Here is a 16,694-nt window from a genome sequence, read left to right as displayed (position 1 = left end):
CATAATGCCCACAGAAGTCCTGCTTATACACATAATGCCCACAGTAGTGCCCCTTATACACATAATACCCACAGCAATGCCCCTTATACACATTTCTGCCTCTGTCACGTCAACAGCTCACCGCCCATGTCCCTTCTGCAGCTCCCTGCCCAGTGTCCCTCCATCAGCTTCCCCGCCTCTTCGGCATGCACAGAGCCTGCTCCTCTTCATGGCTCTTAGTCACTTCAACGATGGTGACGGCATGACATCATATATGCCGTGCAGGAAAAGGGAGCTGGGACCTGAGGAGGGGATGAATGCCATCCGACAGACACAGCATGTGTGAGTACTAGTGATGAGCGGGTTCGGTTCCTCGGAAACCGAACCCCCCTGAACTTCACCCATTTTACACGGGTCCGAGGCATACTCGGATTCTCCCGTATGGCTCGGTTAACCCGAGCGCGCCCGAACGTCATCATCCCGCGGTCGGATTCTCGCGAGATTCGTATTCTATATAAGGAGCCGCGCGTCGCCGCCATTTTCACTCGTGCATTGGAAATGTTAGGGAGAGGACGTGGCTGGCGTCCTCTCCATTTATTAATGTTGCTGCAAATATTTGTGCTTATTGCTTAATTGTGGGGACTGGGGAGCAGCTGTATTATATAGGAGGAGTACAGTGCAGAGTTTTACTGATCAGTGACCACCAGTTTTATCCGTTCTCTGCCTGAAAAACGCTCCATATCTGTGCTCAGTGTGCTGCATATATCTGTGCTCACACTGCTTTATTGTGGGGACTGGGGACCAGCAGTATTATATAGGAGGAGTACAGTGCAGAGTTTTGCTGACAGTGACCACCAGTATATATAGCAGTACGGTACGGAAGGCTACTGCTCTACCTACCTCTGTGTCGTCAACTATACTATCCATCTAGATTCTATACCTGTGGTGCATTTTAGTTTTGCAGTTTGCTGACCGTGACCACCAGTATATATAGCAGTACGGTACGGAAGGCCACTGCTCTACCTACCTCTGTGTCGTCAAGTATACTATCCATCTAGATTCTATACCTGTGTTGCATTTTAGTTTTGCAGTTTGCTGACAGTGACCACCAGTATAAATAGCAGTACGGTACGGAAGGCCACTGCTCTACCTACCTCTGTGTCATCAAGTATACTATCCATCTAGATTCTATACCTGTGGTGCATTTTAGTTTTGCAGTTTGCTGACAGTGACCACCAGTATATATAGCAGTACGGTACGGAAGGCCACTGCTCTACCATACCTCTGTGTCGTCAAGTATACTATCCATCTAGATTCTATACCTGTGGTGCATTTTAGTTTTGCAGTTTGCTGACAGTGACCACCAGTATATATAGCAGTACGGTATGGAAGGCCACTGCTCTACCTACCTCTGTGTCGTCAAGTATACTATCCCTCTAGATTCTATACCTGTGGTGCATTTTAGTTTTGCAGTTTGCTGACAGTGACCACCAGTATATATAGCAGTACGGTACGGAAGGCCACTGCTCTACCTACCTCTGTGTCGTCAAGTATACTATCCATCTAGATTCTATACCTGTGGTGCATTTTAGTTTTGCAGTTTGCTGACAGTGACCACCAGTATATATAGCAGTACGGTACGGAAGGCCACTGCTCTACCTACCTCTGTGTCGTCAAGTATACTATCCATCTAGATTCTATACTTGTGGTGCATTTTAGTTTTGCAGTTTGCTGACAGTGACCACCAGTATATATAGCAGTACGGTACGGAAGGCCACTGCTCTACCTACCTCTGTGTCGTCAAGTATACTATCCATCTAGATTCTATACCTGTGGTGCATTTTAGTTTTGCAGTTTTCTGACAGTGACCACCAGTATATATAGCAGTACGGTACGGAAGGCCACTGCTCTACCTACCTCTGTGTCGTCAAGTATACTATCCATCTAGATTCTATACCTGTGGTGCATTTTAGTTTTGCAGTTTGCTGACAGTTACCACCAGTATATATAGCAGTACGGTACGGAAGGCCACTGCTCTACCTACCTCTGTGTCGTCAAGTATACTATCCATCTAGATTCTATACCTGTGGTGCATTTTAGTTTTGCAGTTTTCTGACAGTGACCACCAGTATATATAGCAGTACGGTACGGAAGGCCACTGCTCTACCTACCTCTGTGTCGTCAAGTATACTATCCATCCATACCTGTGGTGCATTTCAGTTGTGCGCAGTATATATAGTAGTAGGCCATTGATATTGATACTGGCATATAATTCCACACATTAAAAAATGGAGAACAAAAATGTGGAGGTTAAAATAGGGAAAGATCAAGATCCACTTCCACCTCGTGCTGAAGCTGCTGCCACTAGTCATAGCCGAGACGATTAAATGCCATCAACGTCGTCTGCCAAGGCCGATGCCTAATGTCATAGTAGAGAGCATGTAAAATCCAAAAAACAAAAGTTCAGTAAAATGACCCAAAAATCAAAATTGAAAGCATCTGATGAGAAGCGTAAACTTGCCAATATGCCATTTACGACACGGAGTGGCAAGGAACGGCTGAGGCCCTGGCCTATGTTCATGGCTAGTGGTTCAGATTCACATGAGGATGGAAGCACTCATCCTCTCGCTAGAAAAATGAAAACACTTAAACTGGCAAAAGCACAGCAAAGAACTGTGCGTTCTTCTAAATCACAAATCCCCAAGGAGAGTCCAATTGTGTCGGTTGCGATGCCTGACCTTCCCAACACTGGACGGGAAGAGCTTGCGCCTTCCACCATTTGCACGCCCCCTGCAAGTGCTGGAAGGAGCACCCGCAGTCCAGTTCCTGATAGTCAAATTGAAGATGTCACTGTTGAAGTACACCAGGATGAGGATATAGGTGTTGCTGGCGCTGGGGAGGAAATTGACAAGGAGGATTCTGATGGTGAGGTGGTTTGTTTAAGTCAGGCACCCGGGGAGACACCTGTTGTCCGTGGGACGAATATGGCCATTGACATGCCTGGTCAAAATACAAAATAAATCACCTCTTCGGTGTGGAATTATTTCAACACAAATGCGGACAACAGGTGTCAAGCCATGTGTTGCCTTTGTCAAGCTGTAATAAGTAGGGGTAAGGACGTTAACCACCTAGGAACATCCTCCCTTATACGTCATTCATCAGAAGTCAGTGACAAGTTCAAAAACTTTGGATGACAGCGGAAGCAGTCCACTGACCACTAAATCCCTTCCTCTTGTAACCAAGCTCCTGCAAACCACACCACCAACTCCCTCAGTGTCAATTTCCACCTTACCCAGGAAAGCCAATAGTCCTGCAGCCCATGTCACTGGCAAGTCTGACGAGTCCTCTCCTGCCTGGGATTCCTCCGATGCATCCTTGAGTGTAACGCCTACTGCTGCTGGCGCTGCTGTTGTTGCTGCTGGGAGTCGATCGTCATCCCAGAGGGGAAGTCGGAAGACCACTTGTACTACTTCCAGTAAGCAATTGCCTGTCCAACAGTCCTTTGCGAGGAAGATGAAATATCACAGCAGTCATCCTGCTGCAAAGCGGATAACTCAGGTCTTGTCAGCCTGGGTGGTGAGAAACGTGTGTCCGGTATCCACCGTTAATTCACAGGCAACTAGAGAATTGATTGAGGTACTGTGTCCCCGGTACCAAATACCATCTAGGTTCCATTTCTCTAGGCAGGCGATACCGAAAATGTACACACACGTCAGAAAAAGAGTCACCAGTGTCCTAAAAAATGCAGTTGTACCCAATGTCCACTTAACCACGGACATGTGGACAAGTGGAGCAGGGCAGACTCAGGACTATATGACTGTGACAGCCCACTGGGTAGATGTATTGCCTCCTGCAGCAAGAACAGCAGCGGCGGCACCAGTAGCAGCATCTCCAAACGCCAACTCGTTCCAAGGCAGGCTACGCTTTGTATCACCGCTTTCCATAAGAGGCACACAGCTGACAACCTCTTACGGAAACTGAGGAACATCATCGCAGAATGGCTTACCCCAATTGGACTCTCCTGGGGATTTGTGACATCGGACAACGCCACCAATATTGTGCGTGCATTAGATCTGGGCAAATTCCAGCACGTTCCATGTTTTGCACATACATTGAATTTGGTGGTGCAGAATTATTTAAAAAAGGACAGGGGCGTGCAAGAGATGCTGTCGGTGGCCCGAAAAATTGCGGGCCACTTTCGGCATTCAGCCACCGCGTGCCGAAGACTGGAGCACCAGCAAACAGTCCTGAACCTGCCCTGCCATCATCTGAAGCAAGAGGTGGTAACGAGGTGGAATTCAACCCTCTATATGCTTCAGAGGATGGAGGAGCAGCAAAAGGCCATTCAAGCCTATACATCTGCCCACGATATAGGCAAAGGAGGGGGAATGCACCTGACTCAAGTGCAGTGGAGAATGATTTCAATGTTGTGCAAGGTTCTGCAACCCTTTGAACTTGCCACACGTGAAGTCAGTTCAGACACTGCCAGCCTGAGTCAGGTCATTCCCCTCATCAGGCTTTTGCAGAAGAAGCTGGAGACATTGAAGGAGGAGCTAAAACAAAGCGATTCCGCTAGGCATGTTGGACTTGTGGATGGAGCCCTTAATTCGCTTAACCAGGATTCACGGGTGGTCAATCTGTTGAAATCAGAGCACTACATTTTGGCCACCGTGCTCGATCCTAGATTTAAAACCTACGTTGTATCTCTCTTTCCAGCAGACTCAAGTCTGCAGAGGTTCAAAGACCTGCTGGTGAGAAAATTGTCAAGTCAAGCGGAACGTGACCCGTCAACAGCTCCTCCTTCACATTCTCCCGCAACTGGGGGTGCGAGGAAAAGGCTAAGAATTCCGAGCCCACCCGCTGGCAGTGATGCAGAGCAGTCTGGAGCGAGTGCTGACATCTGGTCCGGACTGAAGGACCTGCCAATGATTACTGACATGTCGTCTACTGTCACTGCATATGATTCTGTCACCATTGAAAGAATGGTGGAGGATTATATGAGTGACCGCATCCAAGTAGGTACGTCAGACAGTCCGTACGTATACTGGCAGGAAAAAGAGGAAATTTGGAGGCCCTTGCACAAACTGGCTTTATTCTACCTAAGTTGCCCTCCCTCCAGTGTGTACTCCGAAAGATTGTTTAGTGCAGCCGCTCACCTTGTCAGCAATCGGCGTACGAGGTTACTTCCAGAAAATGTGGAGAAGATGATGTTCATCAAAATGAATTATAATCAATTCCTCCGTGGAGACATTCACCAGCAATTGCCTCCAGAAAGTACACAGGTATCTGAGATGGTGGATTCCAGTGGGGACGAATTAATAATCTGTGAGGAGGGGGATGTACACAGTGAAAGGGGTGACGAATCGGAGGATGATGATGAGGTGGACATCTTGCCTCTGTAGAGCCAGTTTGTGCAAGGAGAGACTGATTGCTTATTTTTTGGTGGGGGCCCAAACCAACCAGTCATTTCAGTCACAGTCGTGTGGCAGACCCTGTCGCTGAAATGATGGGTTCGTTAAAGTGTGCATGTCCTGTTTATACAACATAAGGGTGGGTGGGAGGGCCCAAGGACAATTCCATCTTGCACCTCTTTTTTCTTTCATTTTTCTTTGCATCATGTGCTGTTTGGGGACAATTTTTTTGAAGTGCCATCCTGTCTGACACTGCAGTGCCACTCCTAGATGGGCCAGGTGTTTGTGTCGGCCACTTGTGTCGCTTAGCTTAGTCACACAGCGACCTTGTTGCGCCTCTTTTTTTCTTTGCATCATGTGCTGTTTGGGGACAATTTTTTTGAAGTGCCATCCTGTCTGACACTGCAGTGCCACTCCTAGATGGGCCAGGTGTTTGTGTCAGCCACTTGTGTCGCTTAGCTTAGTCACACAGCGACCTTGGTGCACCTTTTTTTTTCTTTGCATCATGTGCTGTTTGGGGACTATTTTTTTTGAAGTGCCATCCTGTCTGACACTGCAGTGCCACTCCTAGATGGGCCAGGTGTTTGTGTCGGCCACTTGTGTCGCTTAGCTTAGTCACACAGCGACCTTGGTGCGCCTCTTTTTTTCTTTGCATCATGTGCTGTTTGGGGACTATTTTTTTGAAGTGCCATCCTGCCTGACACTGCAGTGCCACTCCTAGATGGGCCAGGTGTTTGTGTCGGCCACTTGTGTCGCTTAGCTTAGCCATCCAGCAACCTCGGTGCAAATTTTAGGACTAAAAATATTATTGTGAGGTGTGAGGTGTTCAGAATAGACTGAAAATGAGTGTAAATTATGGTTATTGAGGTTAATAATACTATGGGATCAAAATGACCCCCAAATTCTATGATTTAAGCTGTTTTTGAGGGTTTTTTGTAAAAAAACACCCGAATCCAAAACACACCCGAATCCGACAAAAAAGTTTCAGGGAGGTTTTGGCAAAACGCGTCCGAATCCAAAACACGGCCGCGGAACCGAATCCAAAACCAAAACACAAAACCCGAAAAATTTCCGGTGCACATCTCTAAAGAGGGTGGGTCACAGACAGAGTATCATGGAGCAACCAGGACCTGAGGAAGGGAGAGGTGGCTGCAGCTCATCAGTGATACTAGTGCCTCCCGCATCGTCTATTGACTTGGGTGGCGTGGCAGACTATTCTGTTGGAATTACTGTGCAGGGCCTTGGTGGAGGCAGAACTAGTTCCACGCCATTACAGGTGACAGAACTGAATCCTACCCTGTTCCCCCTCACTTCAACCCTCGGTTCCACAGCCCTGGAGGAGGTGGCATGCTCTTTCTCCCCTCAATGTATCTACTACCAGCCTATCCTTAATTGTCTGGGGGTGGTTAAAAATTTGGGAGGACCCATCGATTTTCAAACTCAATAACATGCAGCCATCAACTAACATAGACCAGAATCTCTAAGGAATGTTTCCAGTGCATTGTTCGATCCATTCTTCAAAATCTTGATAAAGAACTATTGTGTACTTAAAACCTCTAATTGTATGTAAAAATTAATAAATCCAAAGTAATTTTTTCTTGTGAGTACCTCCTGCTTCATATACAGTATAGGCATATACTGTATATATACTGTATTTGTCTTTCTCTACCACATGTAAATATATGTGTACCCAATACTTTCTAACACAGTAAGTAATTAGTTGAGTGGAACAATTACAAGTAGCACTTGAGAATTTTTTTAATCTTCACAGCTAGTTTGAAATAAGTAATGGACCTTGGGCCTAATTCAGTATGAGACGCATCATACTGAAGCCCCTGTGCAGTGTGCACGTGCTCAGGAGCTGCACTATGAATGCTGTGTGAGATGCAACGGCATCTCACTTATGCGAATGCCTCTGCCTGATTGACAGGCATTGGTGTTGCGGGGTGGGCAGCAGTGTCGACGTGGCATTTTGTGGGTGTCCATGTGGCATTGGGGGGCTCGGTCCGGACAATGGATGTGTGTCTGGACCATTTGTGAGGCAGGCCATGGCGGGTGCGTGACGTCACACGCAGCTGCTGCAACCCAAAACATGGCAGCCTGGTGACAGCCTCCACAGCTAACCAATGCGCTCGCATTTTAGCGGTGGAGGGGAAGGACCTGTCATATGAATTGGCCTTGTGGAGTTGTAGTTTTGCGATTTTTCCAGTAGGTCCTCTAGCGTCTGTCTCCTCTAAGGCAGCAGCCATTTTGGGTGGGACATTTTCATCAGAATTCCATGCGGAATACTGGTCACGGCGCCACGGAGCAAGGAGACTTCATCAATCAAAAACAAATGTAATTTTTTCATATATGTTTGAGGAAACCTTTGGACTCACCTGAACACAATGAGAGGTGTTGGTCAAAAGTTTTTTTCAAATCTTCCTAGAACAATTTATTCTTTCAACATTATGGTAAATGCATCATCATTCCCATGAGAAAAGCACTAATATTCAGCAGCTACGTTCACCAAATGTATCTTTAGTATGAACCTGCTGTATCACCAGCTCCCATAATGCACCGGAGTATGCCAAGGCAGGATTAAGCCTTTGGGGAGCCCAGGCCACTTAAGACATGTCAATCTAATGAATGATTACATTTTGAATGTCAACAGAATATACCACACTCCATTTGTCTATTTTGTTGATTTAGTCTGTATATCATTTTTTTTTTACAAATCGCTGGGCTGCAAAGTTTTTCTGTCCTGTATTCGGATAGTCGCCGCCTCCATGGGGAGTGTAAATTTGCCGTGCAAGTGTGCGATCACATGTGTACGTAGAGCTGCAAAATTCCACTTTGTGCAGGCTCTGCGCAGCCCAGGACTTACTCCTACAGTGACCTCCCTGAAAACGCTTGGACACGCCTGCGTTTTTCCAGACACTTCCTGTAAATGGTCAGTTGCTACCCACAAACGGCCTCTTCCAGCAAATCACCTTGCAAACGCCCATGCATTCGGATTTTTAGCACCATCCCGTCGCTGACCGTCGATGCCCGTTGTTTATCTCCGATGCGCATGCACATAGCGGTGCATATGCGAAAACGCACAGCAGCGATAAGATCTGAATCACCACCAATATCCATGTTAATATACACAATTATTTTATATATTGAACAGATTGAGAGAAGATATGTCTTATTATTCATTAGGTAGGATTGTAGTTAGGGACCTATTTTACACCCTACTGTACTTACAGGAACACATAATACAAACCTTGAAATATGTTACAAAATGTGAAATATCAGCTATTTTCATATCTTGTATCCTTGTACTAAAACAATAACAAATGAATAATATGACCTTGCTGTCAGACTTACCAAATAGATAAAAGAGAGTATACTACAGATAGTATAATTACCAAACTTGTGAGGAACATTGTCCTTCAGTTCAAGGGCTACAGACTGCACTCACTGATTGGTCAGCATGCTGTATTTTACAGATATTTTTAACTTTTACCTGTCATTTATTTTACAGGGAAAATCTAAAACTGTTCCTTGTTTTAACCCCAACACATTATTACCAGGTAAGCCAAGTTTATTAGTTGCAGTTTATATAAAAGTAACTGAATAGCTCTTAAGTCTAACTTTCAAACTGCAGTACCATTTCATTTGTGATAGTGATTTACTTGTTTATGCACTTTCCCTCTTTTTGTTACACGTTAATGGGAATTTACAGGTTGTTCATATTTATCTTGAAACTATAAACAACAGACTGTATAAATGGCACAGACCTCAGCAACTGTTCTTGTGGATGGCTGTTTTGTTTGCGGCGTAGACATCACACCAAAGTCACTGTGTTACTGAAGTATAGGTCTTAGGGGTCACTACAATTACATACGAGGGAACTTGCCCCCCTCGTGGTCCGATCTTGCATCAGACTCATAGAAGTTTATATGCTGCGATAAGAGACCGCAAACAAAAATACACAAGTTCAGCAGTACCTATTGTGGGCGTGGCATACTTGTGGGCATAATTCATGCCTAATTTTATTGAGCCTTTAGAATCTTAATATTTATCATCTCGTGTATGATAAATCGTGTCACACTACACTTTATAATGGTCACAAAATGAGGTGCACATGTGTGCCTGCTCTATAATTGGCAATGAATGCCTTCAGCCTGCCTAACTCCTCCCTTCAGGCTAATTAATTCCTCCTTTAAGCCTGCCTAACTCCACCCCTCAGCTTGCCTAACTCCTCCCCTCTGCCTGCCTAACTCCTCACCTCAGCCATATTAATTCCTCCTTTCAGCCTGCCTAACTCCTTCCCTCAGCCTGCCTAACGCCTTCCCTCAGCCTGCCTAACTCCTCTCTGCCTGCCTAACTCTTCACCACAGCCATGTTAATTCCTTCTTTCAGCCTGCCTAACTTCACCCGTCAGCCTGCCTAACTGCTCCCCTCTGCCTGCCTAACTCCTCACCTCTGCCTGCCTAACTCCTCACCTCAACCATATTAATTCCTCCTTTCAGCCTGCACAAATTTCAGCTACTATGCAACCACAACCAATTTGCACCACAATCATATGCACTTTGTTACAAATGGCACTTGCACAATGGAGATGGTACAGCACAATAGATTCAAGGTAATTTTTGCATACCTCCCAACCATCCTGAATTGGAAGGACAGCACTGATTTGAGGGTACTGTCCTGCTGTCTCACATTTGGCATGTTCATCCTGATATCAGTGAGGTTTAAAGTTATTTTAACTGTTGCAGCAATGAAAGGAGCTCTGTATGCCCACTGGGGACTAAGTATATCTGTGATGTTAGGATATGGTACGCTCTGTACCTGTCTCCTATGTATCAGTCTATGAGTGCATCCCCTAGTGTTAGACCTCTAGTGCTAGGAGTCACTCGGAGGCAGAGTTATAGGATGTAAGTTCCTGTTTCTCCATCTCAGGGAGAGAGTGAGGAGAGTGTGACACACAGAGAGACTATTTATATAATTTATACCGCGCTTGTATGTATATTAGCAGCTTCAATAAAACATAAACAATAGAATTATATAAAAAAGGAAGTGCTTATCAGTTAATGAATGCTCATACCTATAAAGGAATAGGGTTAAAATTAATGTATACAGCTCCTTTGAGAAATACTTGAAATTGGAGGTAATTGGTGTATTTATAATTTGAGGATGGTTTCCGTTGTGTGGTCTGGGTTTGGTGGTTTTAAGTAGGTACTTCAATAGCAGCCTAACTCTCCCTGCTCTCCCTACCTTTGCGAGAGCCGCTGTTTGCGGCTCACCAACAATCGTCCGGCCCTGGTTCCCTCCTCGCAGCTGCTCACTTCCGTGGTACTTGGTGATAACATCACTCCTCTCAGCTTCCTCCGTGAGTGTACTCGCTCCAACGCGTTTCAGGCTTACAAGCCCTTTGTCTAGGATTGAGTTGTTTCCTGATGGTCCATTTTTATACTAAATAAATTTTATTGTCCATAACTTTAAAACAGGAAGCGACCAAACACAGAGAGACTAAGATAGAGTCCTGGTGTACAAGTGTGCGGAGCTGAGACTGGGAGCAGATCTCAGCTACAGAGACTCACAGTGTTCCAGTGCATGCATCCCAGCTCCAGTGCTGACACTTAGCCGGGCACCGCATCATCTTCTCTACATTGGGAGTCAGACTGCACGGGTGTGCAGTCCTCCATGCTTTACCACCACAGACATCTCCTGATAAGTAACACTACCTAATTCTGTTACCTTGTGTGGTATATGGGCTTCTGATTACCAATATCAGTGTTACAGTACATCTGAGTCACCTGTGTTAACTAAATAAACCTCCATTACTGTTTAAGTCACAAAGTGTGTGGACTGACGTCACTGCACCGGATAGCCCAGAACACTCTGCCAACAGGTTGTGGGCCCAGTCCCGTGCCCAGACCCACATGTACTTGAAGATTAACTCCCTGAGTGCTGGTAAATAATCACAGTGACACAGTTTACAGTGACATTTTATACAAGTGTAGAAAGTATGTATAATACAGGATACAGCATGAACTTTGCTAAGCTGAAAGGTTCAGAGAACTATGCCATATGGAAGTTTGCCATGGAGATGCAGCTTAAGCGGGAATAGTTGTGGAAGGTTACTATAGACCCTGGAGCAGGTCCAAACCCAGATGACGTAGACAGAGCAATCGGGATGATAGGTTTAGCTGTGGAGCAGCATGTCTATTTCAATAGTCAGTAGGAAAATGCCAGCTAAGGACATGTGGACAGCCCTGCAAAATGCATACACAGATAAAGGTCTAATGAGAAGGATAAGTTTAAGACTCATTCTATATGGAACGAAACTGAGTGCCTGCAAGGACATGAACGATTACATTGATAAGTTATTGTCGATAGCTCAGCAGTTGGCATCTGTGGGGACACAGGTGGACGAGGAAGAAGTTGCAATGGCTATGTTACAGAATCTGATGCCAGAATTTGATTTTTTTTTGTGGTTGTGTTAGAGTCAAATGACAGTAAACTGACAGCGGAGATTTAAGAGCCAAGTTGCTGCAGTTTCAAGAACGTATTCCTGTCGAGACCATTGCTGAGGTTTCTGCCTTGATCACAAGGGCCACAAAGTCCAGAAAGCACAAATTCAAGTGTTTTGTATGTCACAAGATAGGACATGAAGCTTCAGATTGCAGAAAGAGAAATTCCAGTGGTGTGCAGAAGCAGCATGACAATCCAAATGAGTCAGTATTGAATGAAGCAGTCACAGGAAAGATTGCTGGTACATGGACTCGGGGGCCACTAGACATTTCAGTTGCCATAAGCATTGGTTCAATTCTTTAACACTGTGTGTTCCCACTACAGATACAGGGATTGGAAATAAGGCCCGTACTGTATTACAAGCTAGGACAATCACAGTACATTTAAGAATTGGAGGTGAGACAGTTGTTACAGATATCCAAGATGTGTTGTACGTGCCTGATTTAGGAAGTAATCTCATTGCTATCAGCGTCCTAGAAAAGAAAGGCTACAGAGTCCAATTTCAGAAGGGCATATGTATGGTGCATACTAAAAGAGGGACTGTTATTGCTTCAACAACCCTGTGCAACCAACTATATGTACTGGACACGGAGGAGTGTACTGCAATGATGGCTACTGAGGAGAAACAGTCAATGGAGCTGTGGCACAAATGCTTGGGTCATCTGGGTTATGACAATGTCCAGAAACTGCTAGATGGAATGGTAACAGGGATCACCGTGAGCAACGCTGAAAGACCCATGTGTGAGAGTTGCATAAAAGGCAAGCAAACTCGCAACCCATTTCCGAAGTCAGTTAGTAGAGCAGAGACACCGCTAGCTCTAGTGCACACAGATGTGTGTGGTCCCATGGAGGAAGAATCAATCAGTGGCTACAGGTATTTCATGACTCATTGATGACGCCAAAAGAATGACACACATGTACTTTCTTAAGACGAAGAGTGAAGTTGTCAACAAAATTGTGGAGTACAAAAACCTGGTGGGGAATCAGACAGGTTTGAAACTAAAGATCCTGAGATCAAATAACGGTGGAGAATATGATAACAAAGTCTTAGCTGCATTCCTTAGGAAATATGGCATAAAGCTTCAGTTAACAATTGCCTATACACTGGAACAGAATGGCGTGAATGAGCAGGCAAACTGCACAATTGTTGAGAGAGCACGGACTATGTTACGTGATGCTGGCCTGGAAAAAAAGTTTGAGCAGAATCAGTATCTACTGCAGTATACCTAAAGAATCATGCACCTACAGTGGCCGTCAAAGGTAAAAAGCCACTGGAGGTGTGGTCCAGGAAAAAGCCAAGTATCAGTCATCTTCCTGTCTTCAGGAGCAAAGCTTTTGCACATATACCAAAGGAGAAAAGGAGAAAGCTAGATCCAAAATCCATAGAATGTATAATGCTTGGATACTGCGACGAAAGCAAAGTATACAGACTTTGAGATGTTACAAGTAAACGTCTTCTTAAATCCAGAGATGTGGTATTCTATGAGACAGCACCACTAACTGGAGCAGTGGAGCAACAACAAAATGTATTATTAGATGTACAGGCAGCAGAAAGCGTGTCTGAGTCTGAGCAGACAACAAGTCAGAGAACAGAAGTTCCACGAGGAGCAACAAAAGTATTCCAGCCAAGAAATACAGTGAGGAGTATGCAAACATACAGTAGCTTACTGTGAACCTCAAAAAATACAGGAAGCAAAGTCAAGTAGTAATTGGACAGACTGGAATTCAGCAATTGACACAGAACTGTCAGCACTAAATGATAACAGTACATGAACTATGGTTGATAGATCAGGCGACCGTAAAATGATTAAGAACAAGTGGGTTTTCTGCAAGAAGTTGAACGCAGACGGGACAGTAGCTCGTTACAAAATCAGCCTTGTTGACAAGGGATATACCGAGAAGTATGGAATCGATTACAGAGAGATCTACTCCCCAGTCGCAAGGCATAGCACCTTTAGTGATTGCTGTTGCTACACTACATGATCTACTGTTATATCAGGTAGACTTTGGTTGGAGAATTGATTAAGGAAATTTTACATGGAACCACCTGAACATTATGCAATAATTTCCAAGTACGGAATGACAGATGCAAAACCAGTAAGTACTCCCATTGATAAAAGTACAAAGATGGTCAAGGCCATGTCACCAAGCAGCAGAAAGGAGATAGAAGAAATGCAAGAAATCCCTTATCAAAATGCCATTGGTAGTTTGATGTTTGCAAGCATTGGGACACGTCCTGGCATCACACATGCAGTGTGTTGGGCAAGCCAGTATGCAAATAATCCTGGGATACAACACTCGATTGCAGTAAATAGAATACTAAGGTACCTCAAAGGTGCAAATTCACTAAAGCTGAAATTCACAAGATCATCATATACCAGCTTAAAAGTATTCTGTGACTCCGACTGGGGATCAGATAAGGATGATAGACATTCTTATACTGGATACCTGTTTGCACTGACAGCCGTAAGTTGGGCAAGTAGTAAACAACCCACAGTTGCTCTTTCTACAACAGAGGCAGAGTACATGGCGCTCACAGAAACTTCAAAAGAAGGGCTTTGTATAAGAGAGACTTTATGCAAATTAGATCTTCCTTACCACAGTGAGATCATCAACATAAAGTGTGATAACAAGGGAGCAATTGATCTTTCTTGTAGCACAAAGCATCATGGACGGTCTAAGCACATTGCTATAAAACATAATTTCATTCGTGAGTTGGTGGAAAACAAGTCCGTCAATGTCAGACCGGTTACAGTCCGGCACTAGTGAGCAACCGGTCGCACGGCATTTTGCCCAGAGTAGACATAGCCTCACCTCGCTGCGCTATAAGATCGTGGACCAGGTCCCAGTGTCACAGCGTGGTGGTAACAGACCAAAAAAATTATTACAACTTGAGGCACGATGGATTCATAGGCTTGACACCATCCATCCCAGGGGTCTTAATGAAAACCTGGGTTTAAGCTGCTTTTTATGATATAGCAGCGCATGTGCAATAGCATAAGTATACATGATATAGATGGCTGGCGTACAATTATATACTAAACTGCAGGTATACCATGTTCAGATGTAGGTGTTTAAAACATGCTCCGTATGACGTTTAGCGGTTGAGATCATTATTATCAGTATATTAGTTTACCTGGATATTAAGATAGCTTGCAGCTGCGGATAGCATGTGCAGCAGATAAGTTAAAGAACAGAGCAGCTTTTTATAACAGGTTGTTTTCACACACAATGTTACTTATCATATCTCTTCATATTAAGATGACTTATAACATCTAATTTTAACATGTCAATATGTTCTATAGATGAGTAGATGTAAATATTGTGTCCACATATCGCACAAGGGATAATACCTGCGTGTGTCTTAGATTTTTAACTGTCATTAACTTACACACTAGTTTGATTATTAATTCACAGTCATGCATTTTTTCATCTTATTTTACCAGGTTTTGCTTTTGCACTATGTATTGAATTTTTGACCATATGTATATATAAAAGCTATTTTTCTTAAAAAATCCGTGAAGTGCCGCCTGGTCCCTGGAGGGTGATTGAGTGTACATAGCTACACCCAGGGGACTGCATTAACGTTTTATATATATATATATATATCTGGAAAAAATCAGGAGAATGCGCCCATAGTGCAGATACATTTATTTCACACATAAATTAAAAACAGGACATTCCATGGATTATAAAAGACTCGTACCATAAAAGACCCACTCTTTGGGCCAGTTAAAACACATGAAACAATCCACCAGGCTATCCACCAAACCTGCTGCAGTCAAAGACCGGACCATGCACCGCGCCGGTAGAAGCCGAACTCGTCAGGTCACTCACAGTGAAGCAGCCGGGATGTGTGAGCCGGGTGGGAGAAGACGCACGTCTGGCAAGCCCCGCCTCTACGCGTTTCGTAGTTACTTCGTCAGGAGGCTGGCTTGTCAGACGTAATGGGAGCTATATATATCACAGCAAGATATTTTACAAGCTGTATCCACTAATTAGCAGCAGTTATATTGGTTCTCCTCCTTGGTTCTCCTGCTGCTAATTAGTGGATACAGCTTGTAAAATATCTTGCTGTGATATATATAGCTCCCATTACGTCTGACAAGCCAGCCTCCTGACGAAGTAACTACGAAACGCGTAGAGGCGGGGCTTGCCAGACGTGCGTCTTCTCCCACCCGGCTCACACATCCCGGCTGCTTCACTGTGAGTGACCTGACGAGTTCGGCTTCTACCGGCGCGGTGCATGGTCCGGTCTTTGACTGCAGCAGGTTTGGTGGATAGCCTGGTGGATTGTTTCATGTGTTTTAACTGGCCCAAAGAGTGGGTCTTTTATGGTACGAGTCTTTTATAATCCATGGAATGTCCTGTTTTTAATTTATGTGTGAAATAAATTTATCTGCACTATGGGCGCATTCTCCTGATTTTTTCCAGACACAATTTGCTCAAGGAGTTCTGAGCTTCATTTGGAGATTTGCAGCGGTGTTGGTTACACCAGTGCTACAGCCCAGGGATTCATTCACTGTGGACTGACAAACTCTCATTATAGGATCACCAGCGCACCTGTACCTTTTTCTCTATATATATATATATATATATATATATATATATACATACGTACACACATACTCCTGCTATTACAATTTGTTAGGAGTTATATATTTATTCATTCATATATATATATATATATAAAATATATATTATATATATATATATGAACACCTATATTTCCATGGGTTTTAGACTAGGAATGTTAATATCTTAAATTCCTATCTGTCTGGTCTTGTTGTGGTTAGC

At 44.3% G+C, this 16,694-nt stretch overlaps 1 protein-coding gene across 5 annotated transcripts in view; it reads left to right on the top strand.

The window, feature by feature from the left end:
- The window catches only part of CA8 (carbonic anhydrase 8), a 282,420-nt gene that overhangs the window by 168,403 nt on the left and 97,323 nt on the right, over nt 1-16,694 (top strand). For all 5 annotated transcript variants that reach the window (XR_010177875.1, XR_010177874.1, XM_063923773.1 and 2 more), the window contains exon 6: nt 8,902-8,950. Coding sequence is in view for 3 of the 5 variants with exons in the window: in XM_063923773.1 (XP_063779843.1) it covers nt 8,902-8,950 (49 nt within the window). In the remaining 2 variants the exon portion in view is untranslated. The remainder of the gene's footprint in view (nt 1-8,901; nt 8,951-16,694) is intronic.

This window comes from Pseudophryne corroboree, chromosome 5, assembly GCF_028390025.1.
Source record: "Pseudophryne corroboree isolate aPseCor3 chromosome 5, aPseCor3.hap2, whole genome shotgun sequence".
NCBI classification, from domain to species: domain Eukaryota; kingdom Metazoa; phylum Chordata; class Amphibia; order Anura; family Myobatrachidae; genus Pseudophryne; species Pseudophryne corroboree.
Note: the sequence above shows the minus strand (reverse complement) of the source record. Positions and strands in the feature narration are given on the sequence as shown.